Source organism: Carassius gibelio, chromosome B7, assembly GCF_023724105.1.
Source record: "Carassius gibelio isolate Cgi1373 ecotype wild population from Czech Republic chromosome B7, carGib1.2-hapl.c, whole genome shotgun sequence".
Lineage (NCBI taxonomy): Eukaryota > Metazoa > Chordata > Actinopteri > Cypriniformes > Cyprinidae > Carassius > Carassius gibelio.
In genome coordinates this window covers 14,018,808-14,040,335 of record NC_068402.1, presented here as the reverse complement: position 1 = coordinate 14,040,335, position 21,528 = coordinate 14,018,808, and the positions used below count along the sequence as shown (strand labels likewise).

At 37.6% G+C, this 21,528-nt stretch overlaps 4 protein-coding genes across 5 annotated transcripts; 2 read left to right on the top strand and 2 right to left on the bottom strand.

Annotated features, from left to right (window-relative positions):
- Positions 1 to 1,341: 1,341 nt before the first annotated feature.
- On the bottom strand, positions 1,342 to 4,402 carry polr2m (RNA polymerase II subunit M). Its single transcript, XM_052559975.1, has 4 exons — positions 4,031 to 4,402; positions 3,078 to 3,644; positions 2,178 to 2,385; positions 1,342 to 1,939 (listed from the first exon to the last, which is right to left on the bottom strand). Exons 1-4 carry the CDS (start codon positions 4,135 to 4,137, stop codon positions 1,796 to 1,798), a joined length of 1,026 nt encoding a protein of 341 aa, XP_052415935.1. The 5' UTR covers positions 4,138 to 4,402; the 3' UTR covers positions 1,342 to 1,795.
- Positions 4,403 to 5,113: 711 nt separating this feature from the next.
- Positions 5,114 to 6,652, top strand: serf2b (small EDRK-rich factor 2b). Its single transcript, XM_052561546.1, has 3 exons — positions 5,114 to 5,294; positions 6,041 to 6,149; positions 6,242 to 6,652. Exons 1-3 carry the CDS (start codon positions 5,288 to 5,290, stop codon positions 6,306 to 6,308), a joined length of 183 nt encoding a protein of 60 aa, XP_052417506.1. The 5' UTR covers positions 5,114 to 5,287; the 3' UTR covers positions 6,309 to 6,652.
- Positions 6,653 to 7,318: 666 nt separating this feature from the next.
- harbi2 (harbinger transposase derived 2) lies at positions 7,319 to 10,147 on the top strand. Its single transcript, XM_052561545.1, has 4 exons — positions 7,319 to 8,053; positions 8,134 to 8,249; positions 8,340 to 8,451; positions 8,533 to 10,147. The coding sequence occupies exons 1-4, from the start codon at positions 7,552 to 7,554 to the stop codon at positions 8,904 to 8,906; spliced, it is 1,104 nt and encodes a 367-aa protein (XP_052417505.1). The 5' UTR covers positions 7,319 to 7,551; the 3' UTR covers positions 8,907 to 10,147.
- Positions 10,092 to 21,160, bottom strand: sema4bb (sema domain, immunoglobulin domain (Ig), transmembrane domain (TM) and short cytoplasmic domain, (semaphorin) 4Bb). 2 transcript variants are annotated; one of them, XM_052561543.1, is made up of 15 exons: positions 20,999 to 21,160; positions 17,504 to 17,901; positions 16,476 to 16,636; positions 16,332 to 16,394; positions 16,152 to 16,250; positions 15,495 to 15,606; positions 15,254 to 15,370; positions 14,865 to 15,010; positions 14,065 to 14,240; positions 13,795 to 13,945; positions 13,477 to 13,687; positions 13,266 to 13,381; positions 12,758 to 12,915; positions 12,591 to 12,664; positions 10,092 to 12,505 (listed from the first exon to the last, which is right to left on the bottom strand). In XM_052561543.1, exons 2-15 carry the CDS (start codon positions 17,658 to 17,660, stop codon positions 11,706 to 11,708), a joined length of 2,541 nt encoding a protein of 846 aa, XP_052417503.1. In that variant the 5' UTR covers positions 17,661 to 17,901; positions 20,999 to 21,160; the 3' UTR covers positions 10,092 to 11,705. The 2 variants fall into 2 exon arrangements, with proteins under 2 accessions (XP_052417503.1, XP_052417504.1); XM_052561544.1 differs by lacking the exon at positions 20,999 to 21,160 and adding an exon at positions 18,026 to 18,189.
- Positions 21,161 to 21,528: the final 368 nt, after the last annotated feature.

Genomic DNA, 21,528 nt, shown 5'->3' with positions numbered 1-21,528 from the left:
GCGGCCTTGGAGCCAAAAAGCTATGCATTATTAGGGTATGTGACCTGCACTGAGTCTCATTAGAGCTCAGATTTACTGTGAAACTAGATCTAGAGTAGACAGAGAAAAGGCTAGGGAGAAGAAACAAAGACAGATTTATGTCTCAAAGCCGTGATGAATCAAAATGCCTTTAAATAAGATAAAGTAGCAAGAGAAATGCGTTATTCCAATTTTATTCTAAACCGCATAATTAGTTTATATTCTCTGCTGCATTACAATGTGTTTTCATTGGCAAAAACAGTCTCCTTTCATCCTCTTCACAGCTCAAAGATTTTGCCCATTCTCTGAGGGCATGATTTCACACTTGTGGTAGATGAAAACCACTTGCAGATGACTCCACCAGACGTTTATTGATCCGAGACGATGGGTGTGGGGGCATGTGGAAAGCAAAAACTGCAGCAAAAAACAACTTAAAGACACTGTTGGGACGCATGCTTGAGACCAACTCAAGCACATCAATGTACTCACGAGTGGATCAGATCAGCACAGGAATCTAGTGTGTAATTGATAACAGTCTTTCTTCCTCTGTATGCAAGGTAGACTTAATTAATACCACATAGAGAGGAGATTCTTTCTGGACAAGTCTGACATTTTTATCACGAGACGTCTGGATAAGGCACTCTGGAGTTCGTCACAGACTGTGTCTAAACACTAACCTGCCAGATGTGTTAAGATCTTTTTTCTGAGGCAGCAGTTCCCATCAACGGGCAGAAGCAATTACTAGAGGTTATCACAGGTCATCAACTGCAGAGCGGTGCAGATTTGGATTTCCTCCATCTTCAAGCTCCCTTTTCTCCATTTAAACATACAGATTCCTGAATAATATGTAAAGAACATACGTTGTTTACACCCTGAGAGGTTAAAAGAGTGAATTTTAATTTTTTTTATAGCGCTCATGGCTTTGGTAATTGCATGTACCATATGTCATGTCTGTCTATCTGTTGCCATCCCAGAATGCATTGCCACTTCATGCAGTAACATGATCTAAATAAAATCCAGATGTACCCCACCAATTGGTCTAATTCCTTCAAGCCTCGATATTTCACATTACATATATTAATCATCTGAGGCATGTCACAGATTTCTGCACTGATAACAACATCCCTCCCTTCAAACGACAGCTGACTCACTCGAATCAAACCAGTGGGGCGCTTATCAAAACAATGCTGTGAAAAGGGAGGGAGACAGACATTTGCCGGGCTGTTGCACTCAAGTGACAAAACATTAAGTGCTTCCACCTTTAGTTTATAAAACTGTGGTTTCTGTTACCCGATTCAAAGAACGAATCACAAGCTTTAGAGGTCAATTGAGAGGGTTTTTTAAATAAACACTGAGAAAGGTCATACAAAATATTCTATTACCATCTTCAGAATAACACACCCGTAAAGTTATGACTGATAAGCGCTTTGAATTATATTATTCTATACAAGACAACAGGTGTGGACCTGCCGAGGTATCATGTTTTTTGGCAGCAGCTTGCCAAGATAATCTGTTACTGTTGGACAGTGACATTTTCACACCCAAAAACGGTCGGTTTTCACACAGTTACTCTTAACTTGATTCAACCTGCTGTTATTTATCTTCAATGGCAGAATCTAAGACATTGTCCATGCAGTTCATGAAGAGCCCTTCTCTTGTCCTCGAGCTGAAAGCCTCTCTCCAGGGTCCTGAAGCATGGGCTCTAGGCCTAGAGCTGGTCCAGGGCAAGGGGCCAAACATATCAACAAGCCAGTGCCCTCCCTCTAGGGCCCCACGATCAGTCCTCATCTGAGAAAAGCTGGGCCCCATCATCATGCACCTCTCTGTAGGCTGCCAGTGGGCCTCCTTCTGGGTTGTAACTCTCCATCTTGAAACTCAGACCATCTGCCAGCTTCTGTGCAGCTTGTTTGGCCTGCAACTCCTGAAATGAACAGTATACACAATAACATAAATGTACTACTTCTTCAATACAGAATGGGGCAGAAACACTTTTATTGTTATACTCTCTGATGGGTGTATTCAAGTAGTACTACTTCCTCTCAACATCTCAAAATAGATTTTGTGGGATAGAACGTTTTTGAGGCCTCAGATGCTTTGAAATGTCATTTATCACTTTGATCATTCAAATCTCAGCTTTCAGCAAGACATCTTCAACCTACCAGGTGTTTTCTGGACTGCTCTTGCAGAAGGGCAGTCGACTCCTCTAATGACAGCAGCTGGGCAGGACTGTGGTGCAGGGGTGGAAGCTGGGCCGCAGTGATGTCATCCAGGTGTTTCCGTTCTCGTTGTCTTCTGGCCTCTGCAGTTAGTGGTGTGGTGCTGCCTGAGGCCTGACTAGGTGATGAAGACTCGGATTTTACAGCCAACCTAAATAAAACACAGACACTGTTATCAAAAGTTAATGTTAATGTATTTACTGTGACTTTTGATCACAAACCTAACTTTGGTTCATCTACAAAACACAAATTAACGAGGCCTGAGAGGTTTCCGACCCAGTCCAGGTAACCAGAACTTACCAGATCAAAAAAAAAAAGGTAAATTGAATTTGTATTTTTGAATTTGAAAAATTAAGAGCTGTGAAGAAATATAAATAATCACTTTATATGAAAGGCAGAACAAATCTCATTGGTTCTTCTTGTCCATCATGCATGCACTTTTGAGCTTCCATGTTTCCCATACCTGTATATAAATGTCCTCTATCACAAGTATCAATCAATGTTTCAGAGTATCTACAGGATATGAAAAATCTAATCAAAGATTTTTTAAGACCTGCACAAATAAAATTAACACCATATAAGCAGGATGGATTGATGACTATGACAAGTTTTATGTAGCCTTAAATTTAATGCAACTAAATTTGAAACTTTTTAAAGGACCCACGGAGACCTTGTTGTTTAGATGTAAATAAAAGCTTAAATTAAGATCTCATCTCTTAACAAGACTTGAATTAAACCAATTATTTTATTTTTTTATTGTGAACGGTCCCTTTAATGTATTATACTTGAGCTTAATTTCAAAGAAAACACAAAGCTATGCAATGGCAGCATAGTTCGACTCACTGGTTTGGTTTGAATCTGGGCTTCCTCGTATTCACACTTTTCTCTGTCTTTTCCAGAACTTCTATGTAATGTGGTTTCTTCTGTTGTGGATTACCCTGAAAGGGCTTACTAGGAGACAGAGCCTTTATGGTGTCTTGGTAGGAGCCATTGTTACTTTCATCAAGAGTTACTCGTCCAAACACCTCCACAAGCTCTGTGTCTTTCATCTGTGAGGCTGCTGCATTCCCACCGGCTGTTTCTAGTGTTTCAACAGGCTCAGGTTGGGATGTCAAAGACTCCTCTTGGCCCAACAGACCACCATTTTCCTGTATGTTAGCCACATCGATATTGACATTGGCTTGGTTTCTGTCATGGGATGGGATAATCATGTCCAAATTGGATTCTAAATGCTTATCTGTGCTTCGCTTGGCAAGGGCATGCTGATATTTAGCCTGAAACTCTGTCCGGACAGAGATTAAACTTGCTTGTTTTCTCTCCTCCTCATCCAGATGTCCCAGTGCAAGGTGTACTTTCTCCACAAAGTCAGCAATCTTCTTTCCCTTATCTGGAAGGCCCTGAAGAAATCTCCTGAAGAAAACATAAAAAGTACAAATCACATTTAATCATATTTAATCATATTTATTTACACGGCACAACAGAACGTTTTAAGCAGCTTCACAGTAATAAACGTAAAAATAACAGTGTCTATGTTGCACACTATTGATTAAACAAAGTATCAAATTCATTAATTTGTTATACATATAAATGGGTCTTTTTTTAAACTGTGCCAACTGTGTGACACTGGCAGGATGCACTGAACTATGTTATTTAATAGTCTAATAAGAAGGAGAGGGCGCCAAAGTGTTTGGAAAGGTCCAGAATATTTAATCAGCATAAAATCCAGTCAGAAATCTTAAATTCTAATCACGAATTATATACAAACAAATTAAAAGAAAAGTATAAAAAGCACTTACTTATTAGACAGTAATTGTTGTTGTCGTGACAGTATCTCCAAGAGCTGATCTTTCCTCTTGCTGCTCAGATCACCCACATCCCCTTGGCGCGCTGTCCACCCAGACATGATCAAATATGTGAAAAAATAAACCAGTAAAATCTCACACTGGCACGTTCACTCTAGTCTTCATGACTGATCTTCATACAGGACGTCAGAAATTCACTTATACCGCCATGTGTCAAAATAAGAAATGGCTCTGAAGTGAGCGACGACAATACCACACCAGATATGCCACATCCATTACAAAATAAAAGACCTAAAGCAAAAAACGTCAATCAGATTACGAGGCAAAGTACGAAAGAGCTATCTTTTATTGAAATTGTGTAGTTACTTAGGCTGTGTGTGAACGGCGAAACAAAGCTCTCAAAAGCTTTGAAAGAACTGTAACAAAGTGTTTTTCACAACAAAGAAAGGCCCGCCATCCATCGCACTGGCGTCATCTGCTGGTCAAGCACATGCTCGCTCTCCACTGTGAAGGATCACAATAACGCTAGGAATGGGAATTGTACAGTTTTGCATTTAAAAATAATATTCTCAAAATACAAAAAATATTCAAATGAAGCTGGAATACAAAAATATACAAATGAAACGAGGATGATATAAAATATCTTATAAAATAAAGCAGATACAATAGCCCCATTCCCTAACATATTAGTCCCATTTTCTATTCGAAGACATTTTTTTAACTATGTTCAAATTAGCAGCATTACATTACGCATATAAAAAAGTAAATATAAGAATGTACAAAACACCTGTTTTTTATTTCTGAAAACAAGAACATACAGAACAAAACAAAATACAAAATACCAACAGACATTTAAAACAGAGTATTATTTATATTATAAATAATATAAAAATAAATAAATAAATAAATATAAAAAGGTCCATTATATTATATAAGATTCCTTATACAAACCCCTTAAATGCAGAGCAAATTCTAGCAGTCTTTATAGCTTTCTTATTAGTGGACACAATAATCTCTTTCAAATAATTTCTCCATTCTGCATTTGTCTTAAAACACCTCCATATGACGTACACGATCACGAGGTGCGTTCCCTTGGAAACGCCCTGCAGTATTCCGAGACATTGTTGTCGTAAAGCTTGCGAATCGACTCGGACAAACTCAGGTCTGCCAGGAGGCCAGCCATTATAAGTATCGTTAAAGGGGGTAACGCCTGGTCGAGCTTAGCGCTCCGGCGACGACAAAAGAGCAACCATGACTAGTAAGTTTGATTTTTAATAATTTTGTTGACATGATCTCAGCTTCTACTATTATTAATGAAAGTATTTTATTAGAAAAAGGCAAGTACAATGAGCGGTACGATACATGGCTAACTAGCTAGCTTCAAGCTAACGTTAGCTAATTCTGTCTATAGTCCACGAAAAGAAATCACAGGATTAACCCACTAAATAAGGCTAATGCTGGCCTGTGTTGACATTAGTGTATATTAATTTTTTTATTATATACACTACGGCACGGAAAACGTTTTCTAGATGTTGTGTTAAAGTTATTGTAATGTGTGTAAAGTTGACAGACGTTTGGCATTAGTAAACTTTAATAGTAATTCCACGGGGCGAAATTGTTTTCGGAGGAGTGGACGAAATGTTTTCGAAGATCAGAAATTATTGCGTGTATTTTGTGAAACTGTCGACAGTTTTTGTCAGTGTTTTGTGCGGATGTTGTTATTGTTAGGAAGCTCTCTGGCGCCCTCATTGCCACGTCGCCTCACTGCTACACATGTCTGTGTTGATCATACTGTACACAGATTAATGTTTACATGTTAAACTGTACAGCATCAACGTCCCTCTCTTTAAAAATACACTTCCTGGTACTGAATAGATTTACCAGTTGCAGACTGGAGATTAAACATTTATTTTAAAGTGTCATGTTGTTCATTCTTGTTCCAACCTGTCTAAAATTTAAGGCAGTAAAGTATGAAAAAGCCATTAAGAGTGTCTCGTCCTGCAGGGGGAAATCAGCGTGAACTTGCCCGTCAGAAGAATGCTAAGAAGCAAACCGATCAGTCCAAAGGGAAGAGAAATGAGGATGGCCTCTCAGCAACTGCCCGTAAGCAAAGGTACAACACCAAATGACAATAACGACTAACAGATAAATTGAATTGCAAAGTGTGTCATACTGAATGTGAATTTAATTTTTTGTGTGTTTCAGAGATGCTGAAATCATGCAGCAAAAGCAAAAAAAGGCCAATGAGAAAGGGGACCCTAAAAGCAAATAACCAGTGAATTGGGCATTGACCGACATGGCATCCAGATTTTTTTCTTTTGTCAAGAGAGACTATCTGTCATTGTGTAGATGTGAAGACTTTGATTCTCTAATGTTTCAACCCAAACTTCATAATGTGCTTGAAAGGGCATATCAACTATACAATCCATAATGATTTGTGTTCGGCTATCGAGAAGAGAGTTTTTTTATGTTCAAATAATTGGAGCAAGCCCAAAAAATGGGAGTCTCAAAAATGTCTGGACTGGCATTGTAATCTTGTATTTTTGTATGAAGTGCCCTTCTTAATAAAATGTACATTTTAATTCACACCTAGCAATTAAACGGTTATCCCTATAACGTGTGTGTATTATGCTTCACTGTTTTTAACCATTAACCGTTGGTTTACTTACTTTGATTTCTTTGCTTTATATATATATATTAATTTATATATATATATATATATATTTTATTATTATTATTATTATTTTTTTTACAGGAAAAAGGCTGTAGTGTTCCGATGTGGTCTGAGGACCGATTTCTACAAACTACAACCCATTTACCATTATAATTGCTAAAGCAGTTACAGTGTGATTTGCAGTATTCAAATTATTCAGTGCACTTTTTAATAAGTTGTGAGGTAAAAAAATATTTGCCATATTGAAAAGCAATGGTGAACACAAAGGCTATTATAATGACATCACATGATGTATATCGTGAATACATTTTTACTGGTTTACCTTTATTTGTATTTTACTACTGATATGATAGAAGAAGAAAAAAAGTTGTGATATTTGTTGTGAACTGTGTCACAGAAGCAGGAATGGTACCCTCAAAGGTGCAACTTTGTAACTTATCTACCCTTAAAGCATGCATACTTGTATGGCACTAATATGCACCTTTGAGGTACTAACCCAGTAAAGAGCTCAAATACAATAACATAGTATTTTTTTTCTGACTAACCCAGTAAAGAGCTCAAATACAATAACATAGTATTTTATCTGACCTTGTAAAACAAAAAAGGTGTATGAAATGTAAAAAAAAAAAAAAAAAAAAACATGTCTCCAAAAGCTAATATTAAATAAGTATAATTACTTATTACATTATTTAATAATTTTAAAGATCAGCTTAGTTTAGAGATATCGGTATCGACGTCAACAATACTGGGCTTGAAAATATCGGTATCAGACCGAAAATAAAATAAGAGGTAACGCCCATCCCTTGGTGTTCAACACCCCTCTATCGTTCATAATCCACGAATGGACCAATCAGCTTTGAGCAAAGTACGTAACCGAATCCATTCTCATAGTATGCCTGGTAGTAGCAAAATGGCTTCACCGTACTTGGAGAATCCTGTAGACATCGGAGCCCAAATTATACAAAGGGCTTTACGCAGGGAAAGAGTTTTAAGAGATAAACAAAACCCATTGGCATTCTCTGATGAGCACTTATACGAGAGATACGGGTTTTCGGCGGAGGGAATATTATATCTATGTCGGCTTCTTGAGCCCCATATTAAAAACCCGACTCGACGAAGCCACGCGACCACTGTCCCGCAAATGATTTGTATTGCTTTGCGTTTCTTTTCAAGTGGCACATATCTATATGAGGTGGGCGATGCCGAAAAGCTCAGCAAAAACACAGTTTGCCGAACTATTCGTAGGGTGGTTATCGCACTCCAGAGATACATAAACACTTTCATTGTGTTCCCTGGACATTTACCCACCGTGACCATAAAAGAGGGCTTCTCTAAAATAGCTGGTAAAATGGATTTATACACTAATACGTAATCAAAAATGATCGATAAAAGTTGCTAAACGGATGTTTTGATCTTTTGAAAGGATTCCCTAGAGTTATTGGAGCAATAGATTGCACGCACATTCCAATCTCTACACCAACAAAACAAATCGAGGCTGATTATCTTAACAGAAAGGCTACTCATAGCCTCAACGTTCAGGTAGGTATATTTCATTTGACTAATATGCATATATTGTCATGATAATGTGTCACTATCCCATGGGACTCACCGATTGTGTGTTAATTACAGATGACTTGTGACCATCAGTGTATGATCACAAGTCTGGATGCCAGATGGCCTGGCTCTATGCTGGACACCCAGATTTTCGAGAAATCGTTGTTACGGCAGCGCTTTCAAGAAGGTATGATAAAATGAGAACTGTGGACAACACTTGAATGAACTGTGACGTTGTGACACTTTTCTCTTTTCTGTTCATTGACAGGGCTGTTTGATGGCCTGCTGGTGGGAGACAGAACTTACGCTTGTCAGAGCTTTTTAATGACTCCACACCCTGACCCTGAGACAAAACCACAACATGACTTTAACATGGCCCTCAGTCAAACCAGGCTCAAGATAGACATGACTTTGGCCATTTTAAAGGCACGGTTCAACTGTCTTTGTGACCTAAGAGTATCACCAGAGCGGGCATCTCAGATCATAGGTGCCTGTGTTATCCTCCACAACATTGGCACTATAAGGAAGGAGCGGATGCCAAATGAATATCAACTCCCACCTGATGATATTGAGCCTTTCACGGAGGACCATCCATCTGGCAGAGGTGTCAGAGATGCAATAACAGCAGAATATTTCACTTAGCATTGAGTAAAAGCAAAATGACCCACATGTTTACACACATTCCTTAACTGCCTTTCATGTTAAGACAAACATGTTTCATATGTGACCCTAGACCACAAAACCAGTCTTAACTCTCTTGGGGTATATTTTTTAGCAATAGCCAAAAAAACATTGTATTTGTCAAAATTATAGATTTTTCTTTTATGGCAAAAATCATTATGATTTTAAGTAAAGTAAATGTTCCATGAAGATATTTTGTATTTTGTATGAATTTCCTTCTGTAAATATATCAAAACTTAATTATTGATTAGTAATATGTATTGCTAAGGGAAGTCGTGGCCTAATGGTTAGAGGGTTGGACTCCCAATCGAAGGGTTGTGAGTTCTAGTCTCAGGCCGGACGGAATTGTGGGTGGGTGGAGTGCATGATCAGCTCTCTCTCCACCTTCAATACCACGACTTAGGTGCCCTTGAGCAAGGCATCGAACCCCCAACTGCTCCCCGGGCACCGCAGCATAAATGGCTGCCCACTGCTCCGGGTGTGTGCTCACAGTGTGTGTGTGTGTTCACTGCTCTGTGTGTGTGCATTTCGGATGGGTTAAATGCAGAGCACAAATTCTGAGTATGGGTCACCATACTTGGCTGAATGTCACTTCACTTTTCACTTTTTAAGAATTCATCTGGACAAATTTAGACAAAAAAGTCTTTTTAAAAATTTTTAAAAAAAGATTTTTTTGCACCCTCAGATTCCAGTTTTTTAAATAGTTTTATCGCGGCCAAATATTGTCCTTTTCTAATAAACCATACATCAGTGGAATGTATTAAAAAAAATAGTAAATAAATAAAAAAATTGACACTTGAGACTGGTTTTGTGGTCTAGGGTCACATATTATAAACCTCTGTAAAAACCACTCCACAGGTTGTGAAATCATATAAATTCTTGTAAAATGTAAAAAAAAAAAAAATTTGTATTTGTTCATTTTTTATAAAAAGTTAGACAAATTATATTATTCACAACTATTTTGACTGTTGGAATGGGAAAAAAAGTTTATTTCCATGTTTATTTTTTATGTCATATTTTGGACCTCTATGTGTAATAATTGTCATGAATGTATTGATCTTATTTCAAGAAGAAAAATCATTCATCATAAACATTTTTAACTCTTCCCAACTGTGCTTATGTAATTACATACACAGACTCGGACAGTTTGAGTTTATGCAAAATTTTATTTTGCATGTCAAGACAGTGGAGACACTCATTCAGACATATTTTCATCTCTTCATTAATGGACAAACCTTGGCTACAATATGAAACCGGGATGTTGACAGTGGCCTACCTCATTTACAGCTTACAAATACTGGTAGAAAAAATAAAGTGCGTGAATGTACAATGTAAAACAGTGTCAAAGTATAAAAGTCCACAATCTACTTTACATTTTCCATTCAAAACAAACAAGCTGAAAACAGTGGAATGTGATTCACATGATTAGACAACATCAAACATGTCATGGTTACTGTGGATTAAAAAGACTTTTCCAAGTGGAACGGATGTCTATAATAGCAATGTTAGTGCATGGGTGTGTTTGTGTGAGAGGAGGGTGTGTTTGAAGTCTGGAATACCCATAAATTAACATAACCTGCAATGTTCTTCTACATTTTTTTCTTTTACCCTTCAACAGATTGCAAATTTACAGACATTTTCAGCCTTTTCCCACTGTATTAACCACATCTCCATATGCCAAGCATACCATTCATATTGTATTATAATATTGTATTATTGTACAGTATCATTACCTCATTTCTGCCTGTTTAGATTCCATCTATATTCTGTACCAAACACAATAACCACCAACCTATGAGGCAAAACAGAATCTCAAGTTTTTGTGCTTTACATTCCCATATAACTCTTCAGATGTACATTCAAGGGTATTAAGAAACAAAGTATCTTAATGCTCATACGCGCTTGCTACATTTGATCTAAAAGCAGATATAATTTTTTTCCATAATTACTCCACATTTAATAGTTCAGTACACATCATACCATTATTTAACACCAGGCACTTTACCAACATAAACACATTTGAATAACAGAATAGAAAACAGCAAGAGACTACTTCCCAAAAAGGACTAAGAAATTAAACGATAAAATGGAAATGTAAAAAAAAGGAGAATAAATTAAAATAACAGCAGATTTCTAAAATGTTAAAAAAGTAACCATGTTCTATAACACTTAACAAGCAAGCTGGCCTGAACTGCCTGGTGTTCAATAATGATATAATGAGAATCTGCAGAGTGGGGCTATGGGTTTCATAGTCAAATCTTACATTTAAAGTACCCCATTAAACACTTATGCATTGCAAAAAAAAATAGCAAAGTAATACAAACAGACATATAGAACTGTCAGCTTCTCACCTTGAGTTAGACATCATTACTCTTCATCTTGGCAGTGATAATAGCACCAGTACCAGTCATACAACACACGGCTCATTGCCCATCTCTCTCCTGTTCATCCATCTGGTCCACCCTTCCTTGGATTGCTGTTTCTGATCTCTAATGTATCAGCACACTCTCATATTAACACAAACTGTGTCATATTTTACCGTTTTACATGAAAGAGTGAAGGAGATGTGGGAGTAGATTGGAGGGCATTGTCTTAAACAACTACAATTTGGCAATACACACACTGAGCATGTCCCATCTATTCTCTTGTGCTCAGGGCTCAGTACGCTTAGTCTTCAAGAAAGCTGCCCGTTAAATGTACCTTAAGAGTGTTAAATTGTTTATGCGTAAATAATGGAAATTCATGGGAAACGTCAGTATTTTACACCACAGAGTCTCTGATCTCAGAGCCCAGTCGTACTCGTGGCCGAGGGCTAATGTCACTGACTTCCACATGAGTCTCTTTAAAGCCATTCTGTGGCGTTTGGGCAAGTGTCTGTGCTTCCTTGGAGTTGTTCTGCGTGCTCGACTCTGATTGAGCGATTATGTAACCACAGTTATCCTCCAATGTCTGGTAGCTTTTGTGGTCGGATGGGGAGGTTGGAAGTGCACCAGCATTAAGGGGTAAACTCTCCCCGGGCCTGACTGTGCTCTTTTGGGCTCCTCCAGTTTGCTCTCCTCCTCTCAGTACCTCCTTCATCCGGCCCCTGTGTCTATATACTACCGACAGCCCGAACGAAAGCACACAAACAGCTAACAGCACACACACTACTGCCAGCTCTGTCCCATACGTCTTTATGCGCAGTTGAGTGGAGTGCTCTGATTCACTGGACAAGACATCCGACGATATGCTTTGGATTATAAGATGTGCATCCATCTGCCCCGTATTGGTTGTAGTCTCGGATAAAGGCTCTGCCTTCACACAGTAATTGGCCAAGAGTTGCCTGAAGCCATGTTCTTCTGACCAACACGAGAAGACCTCATCGCTGCCTGCACGGCTGCTGACAACTAACCCACCATCCGGGCTTGGGAACAGGAAGTGTCCGACATCTGGCTTGTAAGACCATTTCCTTTGTGCATGGTTTGAGCGAAGATTGCAGGGCAGCAGGCGAAGAGTATTAGCTGGGACGATAATGAGCTCACAATCATATTCTTGGGAACTTGGGAAGGAACGTGGTAACACTAGAAAGAGAGGAAGAGAGATGGGTGTTATGAGATATTCAGGTGGATGATAGATGCTTGTATATGATGGGATTTGTAGGATTACCTGAGCTCTCAGTGTATAACATTTTGCTGTTACATTTTAAAGTGTCTGCCTTCTCGATATCCTGCTGCCATTGGCTGAAATATGCAAAAGAAGGTCGAAATTGGTATTGGTACAGAAAATGATTACTTCAACAGATGATCTAAAAAATGGAAGGAAAGAAGACTTACTCTTGTGGTGGGATACGTGTGACGTCAGTACAGTGTGTGCCTGTCCAGGCACAGTATGGGTCTCTGGCCAAAACACACTCGCCACAGTTGTTATGGAAACTGCAGTTTGCTACTGGCAGCTGCACAATACCAGAGTGTGACGACACAAATAACAAACCCTGTTTGTTGAAAGAGAGGGTTCAAAGTAAGAGAGTGAAATGAATGCATTGTGGAGCACAAAGGCAAGTAAAATGTGTAAATGTTTGTTCAAATATACCATTCAAAGGTTTGGGGTCAATACAATATTTTTCAAAGAAGAAATGCATCCTTTTATTCAGCAAGGAAGCATTAAAATGATTAAAACTGACATCTTACAATGTCTCAAAAAAGTTATATTTCAAATGAATGCTGTAAAAGTATTGTTCATTGTTAGTTCATGATATTTAATGCATTAACCAATTCCAACAAAAATTGTAAGCGCATAAAGTGTTTTGAATTGTAAAGCATTACCGCATAAACACACACACACCTTAGTTGAATCCAGTTCTATGTTTTGTATAGGTTGTTGCTCTGGGAACAGTTGGATCTCCTCAATGATGTGCATCCTACCGACTACATTCACAGCCTTTTGCAAACGTCCATCATCTGACAAATCACAGAGCATAACACCAACAGCCGTTTAAAAAAAAAATGAAATCACAGAAACCCAGACACTCAAACAAACAACAAAAAACCCATACCTGTGCCAATGAACATCACATCGTAAGCTTCATGGAGGCCTTGCACGCGGTGCACAGCAATTTGTGTGTAGTGCACAGAGTGTGTGAAGAGCACAGGCTGACTTTTGACAGGACTGTCCATCAGGAAGTGGTCTTTCACAAAGTTTAGTACCTTATCTGGCATATCGAGGGATGAGTCTATTCCCAGATGCCTTGAAGCATTAGTAATACACTGCAGAAAGAACAAAAAAGATCTTCACAAAAAGCTTCAAGGAAACTCAAAGATCCTGGACTTATAAAACTGATAAAGTGTATATGTAGGAGTGTGTGTCATCTTACCATTCCAGGTCGTGGTTCAGGTACAGAGTGAGTGTGTGTGTACCATTGCTGTGTCTCTCGGTTCACTTCTTTGTAACGGCCATTAAATGCTTTTTCTACCTGATCCATGCTGAACACACACACTGCTGAACTGCCTGCCAGACCTTTACTCCTACAAAACAAATAGCAACAAATGAGCAACATTACATTCAGTTTCTAGTATGATTAATTAAAAACATCCTCTCCCTTTAAGCTTATCTTCCTTTGCCCACTCTAACATGTTTTGCTCACCACTGAGAAGTGAAGACTGCATAGATGTGTGAGCTTTTCTTGCGTTGGGCTGGAAGCACATACACATCCTGTATGATGTTGAAAGGAAAGCCATCGTCCGGTAGCGAACATAAGAGTTGAGCTTTCAGAAATGTGGTCCATTTCTTCTGCAGGACTCTCTCCCCACCTTGATCCTCCTGAGGTCATACACACACAAACAAATGATTAACACTTTCAAGTCAACATACAGTCTCAATAATTCTCAGTACTCAGAAAGACCGCTAGGGGGCATCATAACTCCAGCCCTGGTTTCAGAGCATAAAATAATGAAGAAAAAAAACCTTGTTGCTACCATAGTACAATATTATATAGTCATAACATAGTACTAAACTATTCTTATAATTACATACCATAGTATTTATATAATTCTCCAAGGCATCTCAAAGAATAATATTGTAATACCATAGTACATAGTAAAACATGGTATTATCATGGTACTCCCATGGGTTTTCAGATGTTATGAAGTTATTTCAGAGCCAGAGCAAGTCTTTACATTTTAATAAAAAGACTATTAAGGCTTTATAATATAATGTGCACAAATGAATTTTGAATAATAACACCAAGAATCATTTAGATTTTGTGTTGACCTTTAGAGGTAAAGCAGAATGAGTTGAGGATTCTTTAGAAGATAAGAATAATCTAAGTGCATGGTGATATTGGAAATATTGGCATTTGTGCATGTGCGTGTCAGTACGTGTTCTTTCTCAGGTTTATGCTGACTTTATCAACAGTGTGTGAACTGCTTAAACAATCCATCTTACCTTACACACACGTGCGATCCTGGACACTATGGTGTTATCAAAGAAGTCGAACTCTTTCCCCATTTCGCTGAAGAAAAAGTAGATCTGATCATCACCTCTCTCGCTGTCTGAACCTGTTATATGAGCAGAACCTACAAACGCTGGTTCTAACGGACCGCACCAAACACACACACACACACATAGAGAAATAAAAACACTTTCAAAAAACATATTCCAGAAAACAAAATTGTATAACTGTTTATTGAACCACAGTATAAGTCAGCAATCATTTGTTTTCAACATGCGTGAGAAAGCAGGGTTCTGTAATCACCAATGTGGGCATTTATTTTTAGATATTTATCTCCTAAGAAGTCCCTTGTGAGGAAGTGTGTGTGTTTGTATATATTTACCCTGGAGCCAGTTGAGAGAGTTCTCCGTTTTGAGAGGGGTGCCAGACCCTAGACTCCTATATATGGTGGGTTCATTTCCCTGGAAGTTACTGACAGTAGCAGTGTACAGTTCCCCATCTGTAACACAACAAAACATACAAGCGCTTATTAACACTAAATCACCATTTTCATCAAACTTAATGATGTTTATATATGAAGTTCAAACGAAATGATTGCCTTGTTTTTGCATGAGTATACTCACCCACTGTAATAGCTGTAGATCTGTATTCTGGATTAAATGGACAGCGTCCACGTCCGTCCTCCATAACGTGTTCCCCCTCTTCATCTCTTTCCAGAGAGAAACTTGAAATGTTCTACAGAATATCCAGAAAAAAGACACGGAGGAACAGTTAGAACAAATGAAACCAGATACATTTACACAAATGAGTCAATGATATGATAGCATTTTGTTTGTTTTTATTTAAATATACAATAAATTGAATACATCTAATTAATTTATTATTAAGTAGATTGTCATATTTTATCTAGACGATCTCTATTTATCGACAATCTTTGTAGCTATTCTTATATAGAAAAAAACACTGCTAATTAAAATTTGATGAAAAATGATAAATAAAAGTAATATCTTCTAACTAAAAAAATGGGAGGGGTCGGGTAAAATATCAATTATATTTAAAAAAAATTCGACAGACCTTCATGACGGTGTGTAAAGGTCAAAAGTCTTGAAAATATTGGATAATTTGTTTTAATTTGACCTTTGTGTTATTATTTTACTTAATAGTTACATTATAAAATGAAAAGCCAACATGAATACAAAGACTAACCTTCTAAGAACTTAATTATTACACTAGATTAAAAATAAAAAGCATCATAACATCATAAAGAAAAATTGTCTCACAATGTAAGCACAGATGGGACTGAAGGCATACGTTCCACACACATACAGGTGTGTGCTGTTCAGACGCAGTAAAATCTTGATGTAGTTGAAACAATCACTCTGAAACACATAACAGACAGACTCTTTTTTAGTTTGTTGTTACTATATTGTTTCACATTTACATTAACAATCTCCACACACCTGGGGGTCCTTTCCCTTGAAAATACACTCTTTCCTCTTATTTTCAGGAGTGCTCCATGTGAGCTGCAGAAGATACAAAACAATGATGAGTACCATCAAACTGCACTCCTACACACTACTACAAACATTCTCGCATGCACCTACAGTTTTCTGCAGATAAGTCACGCTAATGTTATCCAGGCTGAGAGAGAATATGTTCTCCCTGGCTCCCACGTAGATCTTGTTTTCATCCGGGCTCAGCAGAAGGGTTGAATAGTTATTCACACCATCCACAGAGAACTCTCTCACTGATCGTCCTTCTGCATCTGAACACACACAACACAAAAATACTACTTCAAATATGCAGCTTAAATTCACTTCATTGAAAGAACAAAAAAAGCTTGTTATCTGACAAAGCTTTAGATTTCACCCATATATACTCAACTTACAGGCCAAATTTGTACAGTGCATTCAAAATTCATCCTGCATTCCTTACATGTAATGCACCTTCAAAACTACAAAAACCAACCTATTGAAAATGACGTTGGTTTGCATGTCCAGACATTTTCCTAGCAGGGCACAGAGGTCACTAACATCCATGTTTACTCGTATAAAACCCCTTACAAGCCGTTTTGTTCTAAGTACAACCATTACATTTGCGTCTTCAAGCTCAAATGATTAATGAGCATGGCTGTTACTCTGCTACAGCACACCAGCCAGGGTTTGCAAATGGTTCTAATAGCTCTTGTAAATGTTTACAATCAAGGATTAAACTCTCCTGTGTGTTTGGCTGAGATGAGGGAACGCAACATTTGGAACGGTCCCGTAATGGGTCTTTCGGGAATAAGAAACATCATGGCAGTTCAAGTAGCCCTAAAATTGAGCTAAATTATTTCAGATGAGTGGGAGTCTGAGGGAATCTGGGCCAGAAGAGCTTCTTCTACAGAGTGCAGTGCTCACTAGTGCTTTTGTGATCATAATGGCACAAAATGTGTTTTTATATCTATTTCTGAGGACTGAAGTATAGCGGCTGCTGAAAATTCAGCTTTACCATCACAGGAATAAATTACATTTTATATTGAATTGTAATATTTAATATTTGTGCGACTATTATATTACTAAGTGAATTGTGAATAGCTTAAAAAAAAAAAAAAGCATCTGTAAAATAATGAGTATTTGATTCTTTCACTCACTGTATGTGAAACTGATGCGTGCTGTGACATCATCTTCACTCGCCACAGTTGCTTGTAAGACTCCAGCCAAAAAAATCCATATGGTCCAAAACAAGAGCCAGGCAGAGTTTGTGGTTTCCATGGACACTTTCCATTGGTCTTTACATTTGGTTGCCATGGTTTCTGCTTTGCAGTTGAAGATGGTTATATTCGAAGTATCTTTGGTATTCAATTGTGATGTTTACACCCCGTCGTTGATTCTGACTGGGATTCTTAAGGTCACTGAGACCTTTCCATATTTCAGTTATGTCCTCAAAGAAGTCAAAGGTAAAGAGATCTCAGATCCTTGTGGGCAAACACACACATTCCTTCTTTTAGGGACTATCTGCTTAGCAAACTCCAATTAGACGGCCTGGAATCTGCAGAGGGAGAAACACAGTCACGTGATCAGACAGAAACGTACGCACTGAATGATGCAGCTTCCCTGCGAAGGAATAATAAGAGAATTTAATTTCACAGGAACCTTGAGTTACAGACACTCACAGCTGATGCAAAAGACATCTGAAGTCTGGATTAAAGACTGTCTTTAAAAATGACAGAAAATAAACGGCTGTTTCTCAGTTCAAAAGAGACTGATCTCTACATCCACAACACATGCTTCAGTGTTTTTCTGGGAAAGAGGCTGAATCTCATGTCCTCCTCTGCATGACATTATCCAAACAGAATTTGGAAATGCAACAACTCCTCCCTTTTGGCCTGATCAGCTTTTAAGGGTGGTATGTCCTGAAAACAGGAAGGCTGTGTAGTCTCTGTAGCCTCAAACACAACACACACATAAAATTACAAAATGCCATACTGACGACGCTAATGTTCTCAATTTCTATTTATGTCTAATATTTGTCTTATTTATTTATTTTCCTTTCCTTTTGGAGAAAATTAGATCAGCATTCAAATCTAATTCCAAATAGACTGACATAAAATAAACTGTTAGATGGATCAGGTGACTATTGAGCAAACCATAAAATAACAATTATACAACTTAGATAATTAAATAGTCAAAGTGAATGAAAAATAAATACAAATATAGATGTATTCGTCTACAGTATAGACAAAATGACGGATAGATGTTTCAACTATAAGTACAAGTTGTACTCAAACACACATGCAGCCTGCAGACAGAACTGTCCTGGGCTCCTGTTAAGTCTCAAGAGTCAGAACTGGAAGTCAGACACTTCTAAATGATTAAAGACTGAGGTAAAAATAAAACATGTTGCTCACACTTACATGAAGTACAGCTACAGCCATCCAATCACATGCACCAAAACGTCCCCTAAACAATATCTCATTTTTGCCAATTAATAAAATGTTGGTGACATGCCAATTATTCCTCCATTTATGTTGAAATCACCTGATTTAGTGCATAATATCAAAAGATGATGACATCAAATGGTGATTAATATTATGACCTCTCAACCTGAGGTTTTTGTAGGTTATACACAAGATTACAACGAATTCAAAATGTGATGTAATTCTTTTTAACAGAGTTTATGCAGTGTGAAGAAATCTAAAGTAAATCTTTCTCAGCAGACTCTTCTCATTCATTATCATCACAAATTGCATTGTAAACTTCTAGGCCGTCTAGATACAGAGGTCAAACTAGTTATCTTTCACTTCAAAAAGATCTCTGATATATGCAATAAAATTTACAAGCTGTCTAGCATATTTCCCCTTAAACACTTTTATTATACTAACTGGAAAAGGGAAGAACAACATTGAACATTGTTCTGGTTTCTTTTACTACTTCCATTTGAATGGCAAGTCCCTAGGGCAAAAAGTTCAATAAAGGCATCTAAATCAATAAGTTTTACTAAAGTCCTGAAGGTCATCTACAAGTACAAACAAAAAAAATCTCACACTGGCACAAGTAGCAACACTGCTGTTAAAAAGACTGTTAAAAGAAAAGGATCTTTTCCTGTCCCGAGGAGTGACGTGGTGAGAATCTGACAAAGTAGTAAGCCAGATGGAGAGAGGTTTTCATTTGCTGACTCAAAACAGAAGAAAAACTCACACTATCTTTACTAAACAATATATGCATCAAACGGTTCTGTGATAGGACATACAAGGTATTCATTGTCTAGTTCTCATAGCCTTTTATCCAAAAGGCTGATGCAGTTTTAAACAGAGCAGAGTTTAAGTAAACAATAAAGGACTGCTTTCATGTGCTCTCTTCACTCACCCAACCAGAGACCAACTACAGTTTGCCCCCATTTTTTTATTGAAACACTAAGTCTTCAGTCTTTGATTGGAAATATCAGAAAGATTTCCTCAGTGTTTATTACTTTGTTATAAATCAGGAAATAAAATCATCTTTTGTAGAAAAAAAATGTTTTGATCACTATTTTCAATAAAATTGTTATCTCAAGTGTTAATCATTATCAATCCTCCCTTATACTACACTCCAAGGTCACATGGTCTGAAGCAAAAACAAAAAGTCCAGCCGACACAATTAAGGAGGATATTATCGTTTTTCAGATAACACTCATAATTAAAAGGATTAATATCAACCATTACTGTTAACGAATGCACTACTCCTGATTAAAGTATCGAGTCTGAAAAATGAAACATTTTACAGAATTAGTTCTACAAAATGGAATAAATACATTTCATGATCAAATGTTTGAAATATCAGTAGCCAATCAAATAGAATTTATTTTTCATTCTGTAGATGATTTCATTTGCCTGACATCATCATAGTAGCTGTGATCAAGCTTCAGTATCAAAAATTATAACTCATTTCATTTTTCATGAGGGTCTGTTTTATGGTAAAGTAACACAGACCTAATTTGACAAAACATTGTTATCAATAAAATTGTTTTACTTTACATATAGTGGTCACGTTTACTGTAGACTGCCACTGTCCCTGTTTTACTGATGATCTACCTCACTTGATTTGAATCTCCAGTTCAAATTAAAAGCAACGTCCATGCCAAAGATCTAACATGAACACAATAAAAAATATGATACGTTTCATTTACAGTTAAGAGTGTGTTAGCACCACACAAAAAATAAGTCTTTTATCAGTGCTCTATTTTTGCACAGTTCGCCCTACTTCCAACGTTTATTCTTCCCTCACACATGCTTGTAGATGTCGAGTTTTACTTTGCAGTGAATGTGTGAGAGCACATACGCACAATCCAGCACCACCTTGTTTATTTGAGCCCATTTCCACCCACCTACCCACCCTCTACTACCACTACAAACACGCCATATATACAGTCTGGATCCTAGTAGGCGACAAATTTAGTACCAAAGCACTTATGTTAAACGAAAATGAATAACTGACTTGCATTAAAAAGTGATGTTTTGCAACAGGTGACTTTACGCACGCAGCATTCAAGAGATAAACGTGGTCAGTCCTACATCTTCTACGAACAATACGGAATCCTCGATCGATCGCACCTCCTGGTCAACCCACTGCCCCTTTAACTTATTGTTTATAAAGGCTACGCAACTTACCACTAAAGCGCTTAAAGCCATTACACTGCTTTCCGAAGAGACTGCCGGCTGAGTCGTAATTTAGCCTTTATGTTTTTATTCCAGCATGGTTCCTCTCAATCCCGGTTAACTGTATAAAATTGAGCCGCTGATTTCTTCGCTCATGGATCTACCGCTGAGACTGAAACCCGACCCTCCTCCAACCATTCACTGGAGCCACACCTCTAACACACTCACATCAAACTAGAGGTAGGCTACTCTCTTTATCCTGAGGTCTGGCTGAGGAACACCATGTTTTATTCATAGCCACAATTGTAACCAATGTGGAAACTACAGTTAGAATTGCTCGGTTGGTAAATAAGTTTTTTTTTTCAAGCAAAAATATAAAAAATAAAATTGTATATATATATATGTGTATATATATATATATGTGTGTGTGTATATATATATACCTTTAACAAACATTTTTACATTAGAATTTTTTTTACAATTGGTCATTGTTATTTTGAAAACAAGTGTTTTATACCTTAAATGTAAGTATACCAACATAT